The sequence below is a fragment of the Gavia stellata genome, chromosome Z, assembly GCF_030936135.1.
Source record: "Gavia stellata isolate bGavSte3 chromosome Z, bGavSte3.hap2, whole genome shotgun sequence".
In the NCBI taxonomy this organism is placed as follows: Eukaryota; Metazoa; Chordata; class Aves; order Gaviiformes; family Gaviidae; genus Gavia; species Gavia stellata.
This window is the reverse complement of record NC_082637.1, coordinates 46,591,110-46,613,065: the sequence shown is the minus strand read 5'-3', so window position 1 is coordinate 46,613,065 and position 21,956 is coordinate 46,591,110. Positions and strand designations below refer to the sequence as shown.

Genomic DNA, 21,956 nt, shown 5'->3' with positions numbered 1-21,956 from the left:
TTTCACATTATGATTTGACTGTAATTGAAGTTGATTAGGTATCACACATCTATACCCATAGTACTGGCACAAGAATGCTCTGTGTGAGTCATCACCAATGTCTTAGAAGTGCAGGAAAAATTAAAAGGCAAGCACCACTTGCAATGATAAGCATGCAGACAATTTAAGTGAAACAGAGGTAGCATATTCTTTTAACTCCAGCAGGGTCATTCAAATCAACTGCACCCTCCCTTCTGCAAAAGGCACTCGCTTTTTCAGCTATAAACAATGTGGGTTTAAATTCAGACAGATTGACCACAAATGGTGGATTTCTCTCCTTAAAAATATAAAAAAATGTTAAGCAGAGGACATGATGAAAAGAAAAAAAAAGGGCGTAAGAAATACATATTTCAGGTAATATGTGCTATTCTTCTCCCCCTACCTTTTATGGGGAGAATCAAAATATTTTAGAAAACAGTTGCAGTATGCAATCCAAAAGTTAAAACCTTCCAGTTAAAATGGCAGTATTAAGTCGCACATTATATATCAGGAATAATTTTAAAACACCATTAGTACAACAGCCTTTTCAATAGTTAAAGAGCAACAATTCACAGTTAGAAGTAGAAAGTTTATGCACAAAAACGGTGGTGCTGGAGAAGGATGAAGATCCTTTGATTTCAAACCTCATAAATGAAAATGCACAGAAACTCTTATACTGTGTCTTTCATCCTTTCTGCAGTTTGAAAAGATGTCCATGCAAAACACCTGCTCTTACCGTGACACTACAGAGCTAATCGAGTTGTAAGATGTGCCACTGTTGCAACTGGAAGCATAAGCCTCTTGACCATTAGCATCTAAATTTATTTTGAATACAGAAGATGCCTTCAGTAAAAAGTCTGCTGCATCTCTTCGACCTAATTCCCTCAGCTTAGCCATTAGGATACCTACAGTGCTGTCAGGAGCATTACTCCACTCCTGCAGAAGGGCATGGACTGGGCTTGAGAGAAAGTCATTTTGTGTCCCATTATTTGTATTGTACTTTGCAACAAGATCAGGGAGGCCCAGGTTCATGGCCAGAAGGCACCAATCTTTGCCCATAGGATCAGGTGGATCCAAAAGTCGACTTAGTTTTCTCCGGGTAAGTAGATTCAGATCAGAAACATGAATATCCATTCCTAGGCTTCCCTGAGAGTAGACATCAAGACATCCAAAACACAGTATACTGCTAAAGCTCTCTTTATATCCCCCCATAGTGTTAGTCAGTGATGTCTCCTTTTGACTCTGTGCACGGAAAAAGTCTCTAGGCTGGTAGACCATTACTGGTTCATGATGTTCCCTCAGCTGCTGAGGACTAAGGTAGTATTTCCCAGTCAGAAGGCCTGGTAAGGTTGTGGCCATTAAGTTATCAATGGTGCTGCATACAGAATCCAGGAGTAAACAGCACTTTATCTTCTCCGTTTCCAGTCCTCTAACTTGAACCTCTATACCCTGACCATGGTTGACCAGCAGCACTAAAAGCTCAGCTCCACGGTTCATAATCTTTGATCCGTTTACCCACAGACGTATATCAGCATCTCCCTCTGTGCTTTGCTGATGAATCCACCTGCAGAGATTCACCTGAACTTTATGAAAAATTCCACAAGGAAATGGGGTAAGATGTTCCACAGGAACGATTCTAACACCACCATAAATCAGCACCTCATCCTCCTCATCTGTCCAAGACCTGTGGAGATTGTCAGTCTTTATAAGAGCAGGAATATCCACCATTGTTCCACTGCTAAGGTCCCTTGCACAAATATCCATGGCATCCAAAATCTGTATCAGTTCTTCCACATCACTATCTGCCACCAGACGCTGGATGTCCTCTATAGTGTACCGACCTCTATAGTGATGGAGGGCTTTTGGGTTCTCCACTGAGAGGATTTTTCCAAGGACATTTGAACAGAGCCAGCGAGGATCCAGAAGCACAACGTCTTGGACAGTTTCACTCTGCATAATGTTAATCTGTTTATAAATATGAAAGTTACTGTTTACACCTTGTGAAGTAGAAGATGATACCGCATGTTATCTCTTTCCTAGTTTACTGACCCAATCATTTCATTAACATTGCTGACATGAGAAAAACAAACACTGCATTTTAATTTCTTGCAAGTATTCAGAACAAAGAGCAGATCTTGTTCTTGATTTCCACTAGTAACAAAGCCATTAAAGCCCAACAGCAATAAAGCCTAGCCATGCCCTGCAAGCTATTTATGCAAAGGTGTTATCCTACGATTCAATTTCTAATGGACACACATAAACTTCTCATATGCAGTGAACACATTAGGCACTACCTCATTTAAGATGATAGCATACTTATCCTTTCTGGGCATTTTATATTCTTACAACTACAGCAATAAACTGTGATTCTTCCTGTCTCAAAGAAATAATGTTGAATGAAATAGGAGCCACATGACAATAACGATAACAAAACGTGTTATTAACCAGTCTCTACTTCTTATGATGTCTTAAGAGGAAGGAGGAAAAAAAACAAACTAGAGACATTTGCTTAAATCTCATTAAGCAATGTCCTACCAGAGCAGTACCTTGCTAATGAAGATACGCAGTTTAGATAAAACCACTTACTTCTCCTATGCTATGCAACTGCTGTGCAATATGCCGTAGGTCATCTTCACTTGCCAGGGGATTAAGCTGTTCCTGTACATCATATACAAACTGCTGCAAGGACATCAGCTGGTTGGGTCCATTCATTTTTCTCCATGAAGGCAGTGTGGAGATTATTTTTTCACACAGATGAGTCATAGGTGGGCAAGTCTTACAAAGGCACAGAAAACATGCATTTGTAATCTATTGTGCTGAGAATAACAGTACTAGTCGTCTTGGTTTTTTTTAAAATGGAGGTTACAAGATCTAATGTATTCATGACGTATATTCACCTCTAAAGAGTTCTTCCCCTTGTGATAGACCATTACTCTTCCATCTGGCATTCACTTGCCATAAGATCTAACTTTTCTTAATAATGTGAATTCCAGAAACAACTTTTTAGCTGAAATATGCAAACTTTCCAAATATCACCATGATTACAAAGGGAATCCTGACACATGGAACAAAGTTTGGTTTATAAAGTCCTGCCTTGTCAAATGTGCTGAGCACCTGAAACAGTGACTTCAAGATGTATCAATTGCCTTCATGCATCTTTATTTCAGAAATTGCCAATATTTAATTCAAATCTGTACTCATCAATATCTGCACAGGACCAATTTACTTCAACAGGTGAGACAGCAGAGTACCAGATAAGAAGTAAAGATGGTACTTTATCTGTTGATTGTCTTGGACATCACTGATGCCTTCATCCTACACTCTCAAGCCACAGCACTCACTTCTTAGTCAGCAAAGCCCTTCAGATTTCAAGCTAGTGACCACAGCTACAATGTAGTTTTGTCAGAGAAGGAAACCTTGTTAAATCAAGACACCATTTGGAACATAAAATAGGCTAAATTTTGCATAAACCCAAACATTTTCCTCGACCTACAGAATGAACTCAGTAATACGTTAACTTTTAATTAATTTTTAAAATAATACCTATCTGAAGTAGCTGCAGAAAGTCTTGGTGTGTCACACAAGAGGGCCTTTGGTATGAAGAAATTTACACTCATTTAGCACAGGCTACATAACAACTTGACTTGGTCGCCCTGAATATGGAAGTCTCTGTGGATTCATGGTGGTGACATCAAACCATGGCTATTTTACTTTTAGTCTAATATACATATACCTACACATATATATACAACTCCAAGCACATATTTTTCAGCAAAAAAAAGCGGTAAAAAGTTAATGCATATTCAGTTCACACGTCTATATTGGGAATCATCTTTCTAACAGACGAGGAAACCGTTCTACTCTGGTGGGGTTTTTTTACGAAAAACTTACTTGCCTGAAATACATTCTGTATCTCTGTAATACTACACTGATAAAAAAAAGATTAAAAACAAAACAAAACAAAAAAGAGGGGTCAGCACTGAAATGCAATCACTATAGATTTAAAATACGAAACTGTAGCTTTGACCTGAAAATCTCAAATAATTTTCTTTCAAGAGAGATCATTTTCATGACCTGTACAAAACACCTACAATTTTGAAAATGCTGACTGAATCTTTGATGTCAGAAGTTTGTTCATCACCAGGTCCTGTCCTGCATGCCGATAAAAAAATTGAAACAGCACTCCTTTCTTTCAGTTTCATAATGTAAGTACTAAATTTACAGTAAATTATTACACAAGATTTTCACAATTTGGCTGGCCCAACCTAGACCATTAGACATTACTTACAGAAATTATCTGGCTTCTTATTTCTTGCAAGTGATTTCGGAGAAGCTTCATATCTTTAGACCCAGATGCTCCAGCATCCAAGACAAATAACTTGTCTGAAATTTGCAGATCATTTCCAAATCTAAAAGAGAAAAAGTGAGCAATTATTTACTTAGTCCCAAACCCAGTTTTGTTTCTTAATACAGGTGTACTTCATTCTTAAATTACACAAGAATTATTTTTCCTCAAGTAATGATGAAAAAGTTTAAGCACTGATTATGCCAAGATATTTTATAAGCACGGAGAGTACAGCTGCTCTCTAATTTTCTGAAAATGAATAGATATTGAGAGAAAATTGTTGTCTTTCCTAAGGAAGAAGGCTGAAGATGTGTAAGAAAATTACAACTGCATCACGGGACTTGCGATTACAAACCCAAACGTTTTACCAGAGAAGTGACAGAAGGAATTAATTCTTTCTAAAGTCTTCGTATTTGTTATTTTCTTTCCTCTCACTTTAAATAGTTTAGTTGTCATTGCTATTGACACCAGCTCTCTTTCTCACTTCCTTTTGACTTTTCAACCACACTACTTGTTTTCCTAGCTCTGGGCTGATTTGCATTTCAAAGGATTCCAACATCAAAGATTACTGACAGGTATTTTCTGTTGGTTTATTTCAATTAAGATACTGCCCTGCCACTATTGTGCCAGAATTCCTACATCTGTTTTTTGCACAGTCCAGACAAGTGTCTATGCTCACAGGTATAGATGTTTCCTTGTACCACGTATTACCCACTTATGTGCTCACTGTGAATATCAATTGTTGTTACTTTATACAATAGTATGTTTGTGAAAAATTCCCTATTTCCATCTACAATTAGCATGCTCTCCAAACACTTGCTGGAGAAGGCTATAAGTTTCCCTAACTTCTAGGTACCTCTTGGATGACCTTGTCACCTATGTGACTCCACAACGTCCAGCTTTTCACAAACTGTATATGGAGTACCTCCAGGTCTCATTTAAGTTTTCGTCCTACCCATCCTAAATCAATTCAGAGAAAAGGGTGGCTCTCCTGTAAAGATTCCTCTTTTGTACCCAGAGCTTGTAGCTGAGAACTGCCCATTTTTCTGACAGTGGTGCAAAACCTGAGCACCAAGATGTCAGACAGATGGCTGACACAGGCCTTTGGATGTATCCCAGTGTTTACAGGGTGAGACTTCCTGAGCCTCAACTAATTTTTGCACCATTTGGCTCATTTTAGCCCACTTAAGGCAGCTCACTCACTGAGTAAATGTTTCAATTTTTGCACAATATAAGCTTCCTGAACATACTCAAAATATCATAAAGCTTAAGCTACATAAAAACCTTCTACATATTCCTATGCATTTTAGTATTTTTTCTATCCAATTCACATTTTTAAACACTACATATAAATACACTCCTCACTTACCTGTTCCTGATTTCTTTCAACAATGACATGTCTTTGTCATACCAAAACTCTCCCCCCACAGGCCGAGGAAGATTCACTATGTCAGCATGTGTGGCGACCAAAACAACACATAGGGGACTTTTCAGCTTTCCACCAAATGCTAGAAAAGAAACAAGAGCACTCCCTCACTATGAGACATGCCTGTGGAGATGGCTGAGTCGGGAAAGTAGCAATATATTTTACATTCTTCATACCAATCACTTTTGCAGTGGATTTACCAACTCTAAGCATAGCCATATTGTGCTTACACCACTGGTGCTTCGGCTGTTATCTGCCTACAGGATTATCTACATAATGTCCAATTTGAACAACTAGACTCTTTGAATAACATCAGATACATTGGTATCACATGACTTCATCGTTTTAGCAAAAAAATTAATCAATATCGTTAATGCTACATCTATTAACTACAAACAAACTATAATAGTGTGAGGAAAAATAATTAAAAAACCCAGCTTCTTGAAAGGGTTTCACTTAATCTTTGGATGGTCCCTAATACTAGAGGTGCAGAGTAGAGGATTACAAGTAGAACACAAAATGTCTACAACATTCATACATTGGTATGAATGCTATTTTGCAGTACTTACACAATGACCTCTCACTTAGGTGAGAGTTAAGTAGAAAAGCCTGGCAGAAACCATGAAAAAGAATGAGAAAGAAAGAAAGATACAAATGGCATGAATGAGGTGACAGTACGGAACACACAGTTTTCAATCTCCTCTCAAACTGGTCTTCCAGAAAAGAGGAGACATCATTAGACTATTTTTTAAAGAGATAGTACATCCAATCCTGCTGGTTTAGTCTGACAAAACTTCACATGGGAGAAATATACTTACATCACTGCTCAGTTTTCATCAACTAAGAGCTACAGAATGTTGATTCATTCATAAAAAGCCACATTTTCCCAAGTATCTGCATAGCACTTCAAGGTCAGTATTTTGTAATTGTAATTTTTTTTTTTTTTGGCAGCTGAAGGACTTCGACAAAATAACTGGAAAGTAATTCCAAAAGCTTAAGTTTTCTGCTAACATCAGTTACTACATATTACTTGAGAGAGTTGTAATAGTATAAAAATTCATGGGTACCCAACTTGAGCTGACCAGTATAAACACTGATTTAAGCTAAGTATCTAAATAATGCTGATAATTAGATCAGCAAGAAGAAATGATTAACTCAAATTCTAACTTGGTCAAACCAAGAACTAAGTGTCCTTGCTAAACTGCGGAGCCATGAAAAGCTTTCAGCAATTGCAAATTAACTGTATTTTCAGCTTTGATACTTCTGTGCAAATTTCTGAGCTTTTACTTCCAGAAGTAATTTCAAGTTGGTTATATCAAAATGCTTCTATTGTTAACCTTTGAAAGACATGCAGATTCCTGAAATGAAAACTGAAGGTCTGCCTTGGCTCATCATTATCTCATCCAGATAATGATAATGCACATAGAATCGAGCAGAAAACAAAGCGAGAGGGGAAATGCTCTTTGCACTATGTAAGGATCTGATATGCTTGTCTGGTGAGCCCCTAGCAGTGTTGTAAATGTCCATGAGTACTGAGTTAGATCCACTGGCTAGAATAACCTTGCGGGTCATAGAACCAAGACACATGTCAGAGTCTGGTTCATCCGTGAAACTGTCACAATCTGCAGACCAATGCTCAGCTACAAACACAAAAAATTTATATGGTATATACACCTAGACCTACAGACCTTTTAAGAAAAAAAAAGTCATTTGAGCTAATTTGTTTGCCTGCCAAGAAACTTTCAGTTTGTTAGAAAGCTTGATTATAAACCAAGTAAACTTACTTAAAACCTGTGCAAAGCCTGAGAATATGTGAACTGAAATTTACTAGAAATACTGATTTCTGTACACCCTAATGCACCAAAGGTTAACATATTTGAAGTCCCAAGTACAACTCTAGCTAAACATGTTAAAGTGGCTTGTACTGAGAGGTAACGCCACTTCACAACGTTGCTCTGTCCTGTTCTCACTGACAAGACACAATTTATGCTGGAAACACTGTTAATTGGGGTTAGATATAAGTAGAATTTAAGCAATGTGTCTAAAACTGGTTTTAAATGGTTCCAACCCTCTGAAACACTTCTCCATGCAGCTTATCTGACATACAACTTCATCTGCCATTTACAGATGTAAATCCCAGTGCCACAAGAGGCTGCACTGTACCTCATGACCCTTTTTAGTTGGACTAAGTGGCGTGTAAAACTCTTCAGGCTTGTTTCACAGATAAAATTCCCTTTCTCTAATAAACCTTGTATAAAGTTTGTCTGAATACATGGGGATGAAGACACATAACAGCACTCAACATGGAGGATGTGCAAAATTGCAGAGAAACACAAGAAGCTGTATCTTATAGTCCCCTACTATTTCACCAACAGGTAGAAAAGCATACCTATTGGCTCCTCAACTGGGACTAATGATTTCAGGAAGCTGAGCCAAAAGGTCACTTGGTTTAGCTGGATCTCATAAGGCTCCTCGAGACTAAAAAGCACTATGTGAATTGCAGTGGGATCATTCGCAGCAAAAAAATCGTAACAGCAAAAATACACAGGATTCCCAGAGAATTCCCAGATGCTGAAATCACCAACTCCTGAAAAACAGACAAACAGATAAAGAGATCACACTTCATCAGTAAGCACGAAGCATCTTTCAGCCATGGAAAGACAAATAAAAGAGTTAATCTGATTTAAACGTTCACAAAGATAAACCGTATGCACGTGAGAAAGCAAGACTGCAAATGCAATCATGAACAAAGGGAATGGCTTTCAGTCAGTCTCAGAGGCTGAGAAGCTGGGTCCTCACAATCTGTTCCTCTCTCACATTCACTTCTCTAGGACATTCAGCTGGATGCCACATGGAAGCACCTGTGTGGTAAACGCATGCAGCCTTACAGGTTAAATTGGCCTTTGCCTTGCACAACAGCAACAGCTCTTGTAATTCCGCTTAAAAACAAGAATAATGACTCCCATTCTTTTCCTGCTCACCCAAAAAGCTCAACATTTTTATTGATTTTTCTCCTTAACATGCCACCACTGGTATTAAAAACAGCTGAAGGACATTCTCAAAAAAGCTACTTTGCTTTACAGAATTGTACCATTCACGTCACGTTCTTAAGTCAGGACTGAAGAATCACCTTTCAACAAAAATGAAGTCAGAAGCTCCATCCACCATGTTTAGTGAGCTCCAGGACCCAGCAAACATGCTCCAGTCCTGTCATGGGGCGAGAATGGTAGGTCCTTCATACAGCTGGGAACCACTTCCATGGTGAGGACACTTGGGTCTACGGGACCAGATCAAATCTGATAATATTCCCAGATGACATACAGTATAAGTGAAGGAGCCTTTGCACTAGTAGCCTGTCTGCTAACCCACTCCTATTATACCAAATCCCTCCTTCCTCCTGCCCCACTTATTCAACTAAAAAATACTTCTGTATGACACTATAAGCATGTGACACATGTAATTACTGTGTGTATTACAGGTAAAGAACTTCATGCAGATTTACTTTCTGCTTAAACAAACCAAACCCTACCAGTGTTGGATTCTCAACCACAGTCACTACCGTACCAAGTAAGACTTTTTTTTTCTTTTGTATTTTTAAAAACAAGCAACATGGCATTAACCATCCTGCAGCATTAATGCACGCCATCCCAGGGCTCTGCTTACCATGCAAGCAGGCATTTTGAATGTCAATGGCCTTGGTGGACTGGTCATCAGCAGAGAAGTGAGAGTGATGAGCGGGTGAAACGAAAGCTTCTAATACCCCTTTGGTCAGGCCCGGCTCAAACATCATACTACGGCTTCTCACGCTGACATTCTCACAACCAGGATAAAGATTCGTAATGCTTACTGAAACTGGGTCAGGGAAAGGAAAACGAGATTACAAACCATGTGAAAATCACAACCAGATCACTTCAAAATAAGTATGCAAGGCATAAAAGCTGATTAAAAAACCAAACTGCTCTTCAAAGAAAGGCGATGACTACCAGCCTGTAAGCATACACAACTACAACCTTATTCTGAATGATGAAAAGGAAAATATTAGAATGATCCCATATAGCACTTATTGCCCTTTAGCAGATATACCACTGGCTGGTAAACATAGAAGAAACCTGAATGATTTGGGAATGAAAGGTTTCAATAGTTAAAGTTGTTCTATGTTGCAAATATATACTGCTTTTTTAGCTAAGGGCTGCAATTTCATAGCATGGTCTACTTTTGTTGGTATGGAAATGCTTCATATTCATATACTTGATTCCTGTAAGTAAGGATGAAAATATCACTGTTTAACAACTGTTTCTGGAGAGGTGGGGGAGGAAAGCAGGCCCTTAACCAAAATTATTTTACTAGTAAGCAATTTGTTTAGCTCATGCTTAATTCAGATTCCCTAAGAGTAAATGAGAAACAAAAAGGGCTTTTTAATTGACTTGCACCATCTAGTGGAGAAAGTAAAGATTTCTTTCCTCCACTGGATGCTGAATTCTAGTATTTGGGTTTTGATATAGAAAGAAACTACCTGTCAGCTGTAAAACTATACCTTCATGTTTGATCTAGTGTAATATTTAAATCTTTAGGCTCTTGTAAATAAATACATGGTGAATTCACACACTTATTTTTACAGAATTTGAACAAACCTAAGCAGATGATCAAGTATAGAACAAACTGTACTGGTTTAAATGTTTATCTGATTATGTCACTCAACCCATAATATTATTTACATGTTATATAAAGATTTTAATCCAAAAAAGAACAGATACTGAAACAAGCAAAAACCAACAATCCAAACATTAAAACAACACACAACTGCACAAGTTTCAAGTGTACATAGCACTGCACAACTTTCTGGCTTTATATCTAGGCAAGCTATTTTCAAGTGCATGCTTCAAATTCACCAGTTTTTCTATAATGATTTGCCAACATGACTGGTAGCCTTGTCTGATTTTATGATGGTGTAAGCATGTTAACACTTATCCTCTGGTTCTGGTACCAAGCAACATAAAATCTGCCTTCAGTCAAAACCTTCCTGCACTGCCTCCAGGAACTGGTACTCCTTGAGTGACTTAATGTCCCCTTGTATGACACAGTAAATTAAGATAAATAAATCAAAACTTCTGACTGATTCATTTAATCAATGTCTTTATTCTGTTGTCACAGATGTGACCCCCTTGTGTTAAGTAAACAGCACATGCAATAACAATCTCTGTGCCAGGTATCTTGTCTTGTTAAAGCCACTCTGTGAGAACCTTACAGCTTCCTCAGGTGACTAAAGAGGAGATGAAGTTCACTACTAGCTTTGTTCTAACACTATTTAAAAATGATGAATGAAACCTAAACCTGCAAGAATTATCCAAAGGTTTTTAAAGAAAAAGGCAACCCTGACCCCACCTAAAACTTACATAGTAAGACTGCTTCTAAACATCGATTTAAACTTGAGCTCCTCAAAGTGCCTGCTTTAGTTTGTACACACTGCACAGCCTCTCAGTGTTAGAAAAAAGATGTGGACAAATAGTTCACTGCTCTTTCCAGTGTCCTTCTGCCACAACTATGGGTTCTTCCAAAGCCAGGCACATGTTGAAGTGTAAACCTAGCTAGTTCCTCCACATCCTGCAGCTCTTCCCACTTCACACAGGCCAACTGGTGCTACATGGGCAAAGTTTCCCTATTATTGGCCCACATTTACTTCAGTTTAGAAAACCCCAAAGCTCTTGTTTGGAGACAATTTTAGACACCTCTAACTGGGCTAATCCACTCCTGTACCTTATGCAAAAGCACTCCAAAGATTCAGAGGCAGTTCTAAATCCTCTATTATTACTTACAGACCACATAAGGATGGAGCATTTTGCACAGTTTATTGAAGCTACTCAAACAAAAAGGCTGACAAAACATAATCCCCAAAACCATGACAGTGGAATCTGGTCACAACACTGGTGTTTGTAGCCTAGGACTTTTTGTGAAAAATAAACATCAGTGTTCAAAAGTCCTGTCCTCTACTCTCCAAGTTCACTTCTGCAGCATGTGAGTAAACAAAACCTTATCTACTCCTACACCCTCCACACCTGCTGCTCCTCTTTGCTCTTACTTAAGGTATGAGCCTGTGCACAGAGAAGTCAATACCTTCTCTGCTTTGCTTTTGTTTCTTGCATGCTTAGCCTGTCCTGTCTTTTGCAGTGCGGCCAACAGTTCTTCCTTAGGAGCTACACAGACTAAGAGGAAAATGTTTTTTCATTCAAATGTTACATCTTTGAAGCCATACCTGAAGGTTTGGAAGACAAAGGGGATGGGGGGAATCTGGTTGAGTTTGTGGAGGAGAGCCTAGGCCTACGTCTTCGGAAAAAGCTGCGTATCAGGCCGCACTTGAGAGACTCCACAAGGGTTGTTTTCCCAGCGCCAGAGTGTCCAAACAGCTTCAGTTTGATCCGGGGCTGTGGATTCTGTGTGTGCCGCAGCTGCTGGATAAAAAGCCCCCGGTGTGTATCCTAAAATTCAAGATAAAGAAGAAATCAGAATGTGTGGCAGACAACTTCTGTCTCCCAACAAACTCAAAACACAGTGTTTAGATAACACTTTGCTTTCTTGCCAGGTTGGTGTTCATCTGGATCAGTTCCTCCATTTGCTTCATCATGGAAATGATCAGTTACTGGCAGAAGGGCGGGGACAGGTAGACAAGGCACAGCTGACTGCTTGTTCTCAACAGCCACTTTGAGTACTCATAAAAGTCACACATGACTTCAGGCTCAACATCAGTGAATGGGATCATTCTGACCTCTGATGGAGAGGGCAAAGGAGGAAAAACTAGCCTCTTTCAGTACCCATTCTTCTTACCTGTCAGTCTTCAGTAGCATAACCAATATCCATAATCTTATATAATATACATGCAGCACTGAAGAATTTTGCAGTGACAGCTATCACCTGAGCAACCCGAAAACTTGATGTGCATTTCCCCTCTTCTTTACATCAACTTTTTCTGTACTTCTCATATCTGGAAGAATTCTCCCCTTCCCGCTCCCTCCTCCCCCGCTCAGTTCTCTGTTTATTTCCACTTCAGTTCTTTGTAAGGTAAATATTGGTCTTCCCAGACCACTCTTATCTCTCCCTTCCCCACACACTTACTCTTCTTAACTTAAAAGACCTCTCACATACTGTTCGCCTTCCATTTTTCTACCCCTCTACTGCAAGTGTACATCCTCCAGACTTGTTTCCCTCTTTACTCCCAGGCCTCAATATATCTGCCTCCCTACTTACTTCTCTCACAGTTTTCCCTGTGTGCGTTCACTGTCTCTTCCACAGCTGCAATCTCCTCCTACACAGGCCTTCCTCAAACCCAATCACATCTCCTGCAGAAGAGCTTTCCACTTTGAGCTCCCCCGTTACCCATCTGTATCTTGTCTTACAGTATCTGAAGGATACTCCTTCGGTTCCTGCTGAAGACAGAGCTGGGAATGAACAAATCTAATCTGTCTTTTCTCTTCGCCCAGCAAGAGGCAATCAGATATGGATACTCTATTTCCCACACCAGCTGAGCTTGAAAAATCAACTCAACAAGGGAATGCAGTGCAGGTCAGCAAACTATGAAGTGTCTCTCACAACAGAAAGACCTGTTTTAAGGAAACAGGGAGACAGCAGAAAGGTGGAAGGGCAAAGGAACTAGCTTCATCCTCCCTTCCTTCATTCCCCCATTTGGAGCTGAGAGAGCGGCTCTGTTGTTCTGCATTTGTATGGAGTTTAACATGTAGGATGAGTCATTAAACGAGCACCTACAGCCCCCCAAAATTATAAACATGCAGCAATTAAGCTGAGAAATTTGACAGAAATAGTACTGCATATAATTTCGTTCCTTCCTCGCTAACAGGCATTTATTAAATAAGTTAGTCACAATGCAAATATTGCACCCCCTCATGGCTAATACTGAATCCTCCACAAAAGCCACTATGACAGTAGGCTCTTCATGTGCGTGCTATTAGGGACAAAACCCTCCACAGGCACTGAAAATAAAACAAGTGTCAGGTATGCTCTCTACTAGATTATACTGACCATTTTGAGTAGTACTAGAATATTTTCAGGGGTTTAATGTAGTAATATTAATTTCAGTTGATCAGATTCTCTGTTGCAAAGTATACTCTGATGAAGTATGTAATTATCATACATTTTCCCCATATATATAGGCAGGCCTTCAATAATAAAGTATACTCTGCTATCAAGAAGAGAGTTACAGCTACTAACATCTCTTACAGAAGTCATTTATCTGATCTTCTCCCTTGTGTTCTAGGTAAATTCGTACTAGTTGGTATTTGGATCATGACTAAAACCCAAATTTATCCATCTGCATGCAGAAACAGGCAAGGGTTTGGTGTGGGGATACAACTACGCAAAATGGATCCTGTTACAGCGAACATTTACAAAAGCTATCATTGCAAAGTAAGTCTTAACTTTGTGACTTTCTGACATCTTCACTGATACAATCCTAGCAAGTACAGATTTACCAGCAGGACTAAAGGACATGATTCTACTTCCACCTTGGCAATGGATGGTACACACCATATTCTATTGCTACTCTGAAATGATAATTTATTTCAGTTTTCCACAGGCTTATCATCATAATTAAAACAGGACTGTTTTAAGTGGTCTGGCTGTTGCCTGGAATCGCTAGGCAAGTGGTCCCTGAACCTTCATGGCATAAGTGATGCTGCCTATCCAGAATAATCAGATGTGTCAGACTTACTACCTTACAACAAGCCCAGATCAGCTTTGCGTTCTAGTTGTCAGGGGATTTGGAGATACCGAAATTGCGGAATTAAAAAAAAAGACACTGAGAACTCATGCAACAATTCCACATGGTATTAGAGTTTCCAGAAGGGGCACAAACCCCTCATACTTCATAACGCTCATCTAACTAAAATGGTGATGGTGGGGAAGTAAGTCCTCTTGTGGGATGTACTAATTCTTAATAGTTTATTTTCCAGCTTCTTCTAAACACCTTAAATGCTTTGCTAGGCATTGTCAGAGACGGCATAAAATAGATCAGTGGTGCAGACCAGCTTAGCCATTTTTCTTAATATGTACATACTAGCTTTAACTGAGGGCATAATTTCAAATTAAAAATGAAGAGGAAAAAAAAAAGACAGCATTGCAGCAAGGATTTTTGCAACAGCTTTTTAGAATGGCTTTGATGAATATCTTATCGTATGATTTCCCATGGTCAAACTTTTCTCACTATCTTAAAAACATGAAAACCTCAGTTAAAATCCATGCATTCCCAACCTTTTTAAGTCTTGCAAGCAGACTGGCTACATGTTCATGCTGCTCTGCTCTGGCGAGATCTTCTGCTGTTTTCCCATCCTGTTAAAAAACAAATTATTAGCAGCAGTTCCTTCCTTTTGCCCACAATAAAAAAACTCAAGTGCAACATAGCTCAGCTGCTCAAGGCAGTAACAGAATTGCTGTCAGATGCAAATGAAATAGCGAGAAGAAGAAAAACAAAACCTAAACCAACCAGTAACAATTACCCCCCACCAGAATCCGTTCTTTAAGTTGTCAAAAAAACCCCCGGTATGATGGAGAACAATGGCATTTCTTTTATAAATTGGCATCTGGATGCTACTGTAACAAGATACTTCAAATTCAGAGCCTAAAAGAGATGCTAATACTCCCCATCTGAACTCCTCATCAATTAGAGGATGTATTGGGTTTGTGTGTCAAGGCTTTGGTAGCGCTGGGGCTACAGGGGTGGCTTCTGTGAGGAGCTGCTAGAAGCTTCCCCTATGTCCGACAGAGCCAATGCCAGCCGGCTCCAAGAAGGACCTGTCGCTGGCCAAGGCCGAGCCCATCCACAACGGTGGTAGCGCCTCTCTGATAACATATTTAGGAAGGGGGAAAAACAACTGCGCAACAGCAGTGGGAGAAGAGAGGAGTGAGAATCTGTGAGAGAAACAACTCTGCAGACACCAAGGTCAGGGAAGGAGGGGGAGGAGGTGCTTCAGGCACCGGAGCAGAGATTCCCCTGCAGCCCCTGGAGAAGACCATGGTGAGGCAGGCTGTGCCCCTGCAGCCCATGGAGGACCCCACGCCAGAGCAGGGGAAGACTGTGAGGAGGAAGGAGCAGCAGAAAAGACGTGTGATGAACTGACCGCAACCCCCATTCCCCGTCCCCCTGTGCAGCTCAGGGGGAGGAGGTAGAGGAAATCGGGGGTTGAGCCCGGGAAGAAGGGAGGGGTGGAGGGAAGGTGGTTTTTTAAGATTTGGTTTTATTTCTCATTATCCTACTCTGATTTTAACTGGTGATAAATTAAACTAACTTCCCCAAGTCCAGTCTGTTTTGCCAGTGACTATAATGGTGAGTGATCTCCCCGTCCTCATCTCGACCCATGAGCCTTTCATTATATTTTCTCTCCCCTGTCCAGCTGAGGAGGGGAGTGATAGAGTGGCTTTGGTGGGCACCTGGAATCCAGCCAGGGTCAACCCACCACAGAGGTATACAGCAATTTCTAGATATTACATACTGAATAGATCTAAAACTTTAAACAGTTCACAAAGAGGTGACACATCAGCATATTCACTCACATGAATAGCAGGTCAATTTTGTTTACTAATGGATAAAGAATGACAGTGGTGTGTCAGTCACTGGATGTTTCCAGAATGCAAGAACATTGTAAGGGATGTGGTTTAAATTGCATCAGCAAATTTAAAAGAAGCAAACCTGCCTTCAGCATTCTGGTCTTGCCACTTAATTACCCATATTTCACAGGTCAGCAGTTTAATATGAAATAGGCTGAAAGAAAAACTGCTGAATACTTTCACTCTTACAACTACATTAATGCTATTGTGTCGTTTTAAATTTTGGTAAGAGGTAACTAATTTATGACCACTTTGCCTCTTTAACTCTCCCAGATAAGAGCTTTCAATTATTAAGAAGTAGTATTGGAAAACTAAGATCTCTTTCTTGGGTTTCTATCTTTGATTTTACTAGTTTTTCATGTGGAACTTGCATTGTCTTAAGCAGTTCCTGAGGTTACGGTAATTATTACACCTACATATGAAGTAAGTATTTTTGACAATTGAGTGTCCACCTACAGAAGCCGTTTTCAGGTTTCCATAAAAGTTATTATGTACTCCACAACTTCAGATAATTCAGACAGAACAGGAATAGAACATTAGCAAGAACAGCCAAAATTGTAGTTAATGGTGTGAACTTAAGTTCTTATCCTTAAGTTTCTTCCATAGTTGACATGTAATTGCAACTTTAGTAAAGAAACATCTGAATGTATTTTTTTAAAATATTTTCCTTAGAGAAGATGTATCAAAGGGGAACAATCTCTTTGTCTATGCTGATCCTACCGTCCCAATCCCAGTTAATCTCAAGTGCCTGCTGGATGAGAGGAATAGTGGTCTAGTGGTTGAACAGCTAGCCTGCCATCAGGAGAACTGCTTCAATACTTCTAGTGCTTCTTGAGTTTACAGTCTTGGGCACATCCAGGGGAATCAAAAACCTTCAAATAAACGGGAAACCTTGATCCCCTTCCTGAGAATCCCTGTGGTAACAGGATGTGGACTTCACCAACCTAAAGTGTGAATTTTATCCAGATTCCCAAATCTTTGGCCTCCTCTTAAGTCTAAAGCAGGACTGCTACAGCCTGGCCCTGCATTCTTCCCTAGCACAGTATGTTCCTGTTGCAAAATAAGGTTGGAGACGGCCTAGCAAAGTTGAGCACCAAGCACACAGGCAGCGACAGATCCCTGCATGGGCACTGTCCCTTTGAATCAGAGCAGGTCCCGCACCTCTTGATGGGTATGCCACAACTGCTGTGACATGGCTTGGGTAACCTCGCACCCTTGCTTGCCATGTCTCATTGCTCCACGGGGGTTTGTTCCGACTTCAAGCCTGGCTTTGGCTAAACAGCTGTACTCTGATATATTGTTTGTTTAGCTCAGTCACAGCTATTTGGGCACAAACACAAAGGAAATAACCATCTGGCATTTGGCAAAGAGTGTGGATGGCAGTGGCTCAGCCAGAGCCTGACTGGTGAGCATGGTTATAATGGGATGGAGGTGACTGCTCCCATAACTGGGAAAATGGCAAGAGGAATGGTTCAAATTGCTAAAAGTCTAAGCAGATGTGTGCACAGAGCAAGCCTACATGTAACAGTGAGATAGCACTGTCATGACCCAGAGCTCCCTCCCCACTTCCTAACAGGTGTCTGAGCTCAGAACCAGCTGTCCGATACAGCTGTCTAGTCTTTGTTCAGACTGCTGTGAAGGAAGAAGACCTGAAAAGAAGCCCCGCCGGGGGCTTTTGCGCTACCTTTTGCTCAAGCGTTGCTCTTAGGCTGAGAGGCTTTTGTCCTTGGTCCTCACCTGAGCAACACTACAGCTATATGCCTGTGTGTGGCCATGTATCCCAGTGACCCAGCCCCTGACTTCTGGGTTTGACCCTAAACCCATCTCCTCACTATGCACTTGCCTGGCAATCACTAGACCCTTGGCTGACCATGGTCACCAAGCCCAATACCTGACCTTTACTTAACCTCAGACCTGTGTCTGGCAACCTGGACTCTTGGCTGAAGCTGGTTGCCATCACTGGACCTGCTCTGCTTGCCCTGCTTGGGTACTGTGGGACTGGGCCCCTGTTGGTGAGGACACTGTCCCTGCTTGCCTTGTTGGTTACTCTTGGCTTCTAGCTCACCTTCTCTTGGGGACCAATGCCTTAGCAAGGGCATTGCCTGACAAGCATCATTTTTGAAGTCCGTGGTCATCAGACCGCACAGTAAACAGAACATGCAGAAAGGCCTGTGGAGTAGGTGAAGGATACTCCAGAGCATTGGCAACAAGCACCACGTACAGCAGAAGGAACTCTAGGTCAGATTTACCCCAAAAAAGCATTTTGAGATGTTTACATGGACTGATGCTAGCAGTTCAGTTCATATGTCTGTTGAGAATTTAGACTCAGATCTGGAAGCTCAGTTTATTGATTGAGATAACAAGTGGAAAAAGCATTTGCTTCCATGAAAAATAGATTAACAAAGTTCCCTTTTTTGTCCAAAACTGTGAACAAGATGAGACTGTTTAATTCTCCGGATGTCCACTGCAGGATGAACAGTAGAGCACAAGAAGAATTAGAAAATACATACACAAGCAAAATAGCAAACGGGTTTCAGTAAGTTATTTTCCTAGTCAAGCTTTCCTGAAAAGTACAGGGTACCTATACACTGGAATAGCTATGTGTAATCAAAGTTGGCATCTGAAAAGGCCTTGGTTACAGGATCCATGAAAGCGTATTTCACACCTGGTGGTAATATTTCATCGCAATTGCTGACTGGTTCCTTTGTTGCAAACCAGACAGCTATGGCTGCAAGAGCTGGTCCTGAGTTTAACTGGCCATTTGCAAGCATCATCATTCAAAGTTTTTAAGTAATCTGACAATTTTGAACTTGGTATAATTTTAGAAACTTCCATGAAGAGAAGCCAAGAACATGGTGCCAGCTACAGCTAGCATGTGAGCACAACAGAATTTTTTGGAGGATATTAAAACATTGGAAATGATTGTATAGCTCCAGGAGCGTAAGGTTTTGTACGGTCACTTAACAACATTCATGCAATCAAATTCAAAATCAAACTAGTCCTAAAATGGGCTTTAGCCTGGGGAGGAGGCAGTGAAATCATACTGCAGCCTAGTTATTGAACCGTGCCGAAAGAGTTAACTCCTCAGAAATGGCATTCTGAGAGAAGAAAAATGTAATTAATTCTACTGCACTGGCTTGGAAAGAGCTGTTAATAAGACTTTTCAGAACAGTTTAACATCCACCTAGCAAACTAATGCAAAACTGAAATGCTATTAAAATCACCACATGCACTTCCTCCCTTCCTCTCCTCCTCTTCCCTTCTCTCTGCCACAAGACTGCTGGAATAATGGATAGTTATGCATATTCAGTCCTCCTCTCCTGCCAGATTTAGTATCAGCACGATTTACTTCGTTATCTCCTTCAAACTGATCTAAACTAAAGAGATAAAAAATACTTTTATCTTGGAAGGACAGGGTCCACACAGATAATTTTACCAATACAGCTGTCTTGACATAAATGAAGTGATACAGCTCAAGAATACCCCATCACGTTTTTGTTCTATCTTATCTCTACAATATGTAGTAGTGAAAATGCAGATACACATGGGACATATCAAAAAAAAAAAAAAAAAGAAAAAAGAGGAAAAAAAGGGACAAAAACAAGTGACTAAGGAAAATCTGTAAAACACCCCACAAAGTCCACTGCATGCATATTTCATTATTATTGATTAATAGGGGACATGGCAATCTACAATCTAGTAGTTATCAAAAAGTTATTTTTAGATGCTAAACTTGTTTAAGCCACAATTCCAAGTTCATTGGTTTTAATGACTGCTTTTTGAAGGCTTCCTCCTGCCACATGAGATACACACTTAGAGGCAAAAAACCACAGTGCTAAATGTACAGGGAACAACAAAAACATTCGTATTTTCTACCAAATGGGTAAAGCTAATGAAACAGAAGTTTTCTCCTTTTTTCCTCCATTTCAGCCATCTCAGGGATACTTCATAAGGAGAAGAACTTTGAAAAACACAGACTCAACTTAAATCTAATCACAACATGATTTCAATATACAGAGCAATAGTTATTTCTGAGCAGAATGCATTGGTTAGGGTGAGTGGCAATGTACACTGATCCAACGCATCTGAAAATAAAACATGGTTAGTTTGTTTGAAACACAGGTAATGGCGGGTATAATGCTTATAATGTATTATGTGCATATGAGGTGTGTGTGATGAAGGACGCTTCATTCCTGGTGTCAATATGTCAGCTAGGAGAACGTTTCTCACCTTAGTGAGAATGAAAAATACTTTCAGTGGTGCTAACTGGAAGCAGTGGTGCTGACTGATCTGACATCAATTATTTGTTTTACAAGGATAGTTGCATGCTAGTTCACTCATCCATGCACCCACACATCTCCCCCCTGAAAACAAAACTTTTTAATCCCCTGAAAGCAAGAAAAATGTTTAAGATACATACAATACATTTGTGCGGTAACTGTATGTGATGTGAAATGACGTACATCTTAATGACAGTGGCCCACTATGCTTAGAGAATACATAATGCTACAAGTAATTCTTAGATGAAGAAATTCTTAAGTGTAGATGAAGTGGTAGCTGTACTGTACCTTAATCAGTTTCAAATTCAGTTGTAAGAAAGGAACAAGAGGACAACAGAGAATGCTTTTCAAGGTGTGGACATAGAACAGCCTAAGTTCTTTTTTTTAATTTCAAAATGTAGTATTATTAGACCATTGTCTTTTTTTTTTTGCCCCCTCTAAGAGATGAATTCGTTTCCTACTATCACACATAAAAGAAGCAAGAAGCATAACAGTATCTCTCGATACTTACAGAGGTTAAAGCTTCTACGTTGGCACCAGTAAGACACAGGAACCGGACAACATCAAGAATGCCATTGTTTGCTGCCAGATGTAAAGGTGTTCTTCCATACTAATGTTGGGAAAAAAGTGTCGTTATGTTAGTCAAAGAACTTCACTCCAGATTTTATGACTAATAATCAAACTTATTGTACAATTATACATAGTGATACACAGCAAAGGTCTTGCAAAAGCGGTAAGAAAAAGTACTTTTGACTACAGCTGAAGCACAACAGCTTAAAGCTCAATTAAAAACAAAGGCTAGATTGACTACTTAAAAAATGGGAAGCAATTTTATAGGTAAATCCCCCCCAGCTGTGGAGGAATCCTTGAGAGTTTTTTGGCTATATTTGAGAATGCCTTTCTAATTCCAATAAATTTAGTTGCATTTTGCTTAATTAAGTATGAACTAGTTAAGCAACACTAAGTCCTCAACCTTTAAAGCTCTGGATTCCATTTCAATCCAAGTATTACTGAAGATTACCTATCTGCAGTGTCCCCCCTTCCACCCAAAGGAATAAAAGGGATGAATGCAAGAAGTCAGCCTGAAGGAATTTGTGCTTTCAGTGACAGAGGGAAAGTGCTGTAAGTATTGCTTCCTGATTTTTGCTTTTCCCACTGAATCTCTCCACTGACAACAGGTCCTCATAACATCCTTTTCTGGTCTTTCATGTTCAGAGCTACTGTTACAAATATCACTACCACGTATTCTCTGCTTGTTGTAACTCTCCTTACTATTACT

The 21,956-nt window shown here is 39.9% G+C and overlaps 1 protein-coding gene across 2 annotated transcripts in view; it reads right to left on the bottom strand.

Moving 5' to 3' along the window:
* Positions 1 to 618: 618 nt before the first annotated feature.
* The window catches only part of DAPK1 (death associated protein kinase 1), a 100,496-nt gene continuing 79,158 nt past the window's right edge, over positions 619 to 21,956 (bottom strand). The window contains exons 17-26 of one of the 2 annotated variants that reach the window (XM_059834422.1): positions 21,189 to 21,287; positions 18,363 to 18,365; positions 15,045 to 15,122; positions 12,040 to 12,262; positions 9,453 to 9,641; positions 8,179 to 8,376; positions 5,733 to 5,871; positions 4,307 to 4,427; positions 2,605 to 2,793; positions 619 to 1,983 (exon numbers count right to left, since the gene is read on the bottom strand). In XM_059834422.1, coding sequence (XP_059690405.1) covers positions 751 to 1,983; positions 2,605 to 2,793; positions 4,307 to 4,427; positions 5,733 to 5,871; positions 8,179 to 8,376; positions 9,453 to 9,641; positions 12,040 to 12,262; positions 15,045 to 15,122; positions 18,363 to 18,365; positions 21,189 to 21,287 — 2,472 coding nt within the window. In that variant the 3' untranslated portion in view covers positions 619 to 750. The remainder of the gene's footprint in view (positions 1,984 to 2,604; positions 2,794 to 4,306; positions 4,428 to 5,732; positions 5,872 to 8,178; positions 8,377 to 9,452; positions 9,642 to 12,039; positions 12,263 to 15,044; positions 15,123 to 18,362; positions 18,366 to 21,188; positions 21,288 to 21,956) is intronic. The other variant, XM_059834421.1, reaches the window with a different exon arrangement.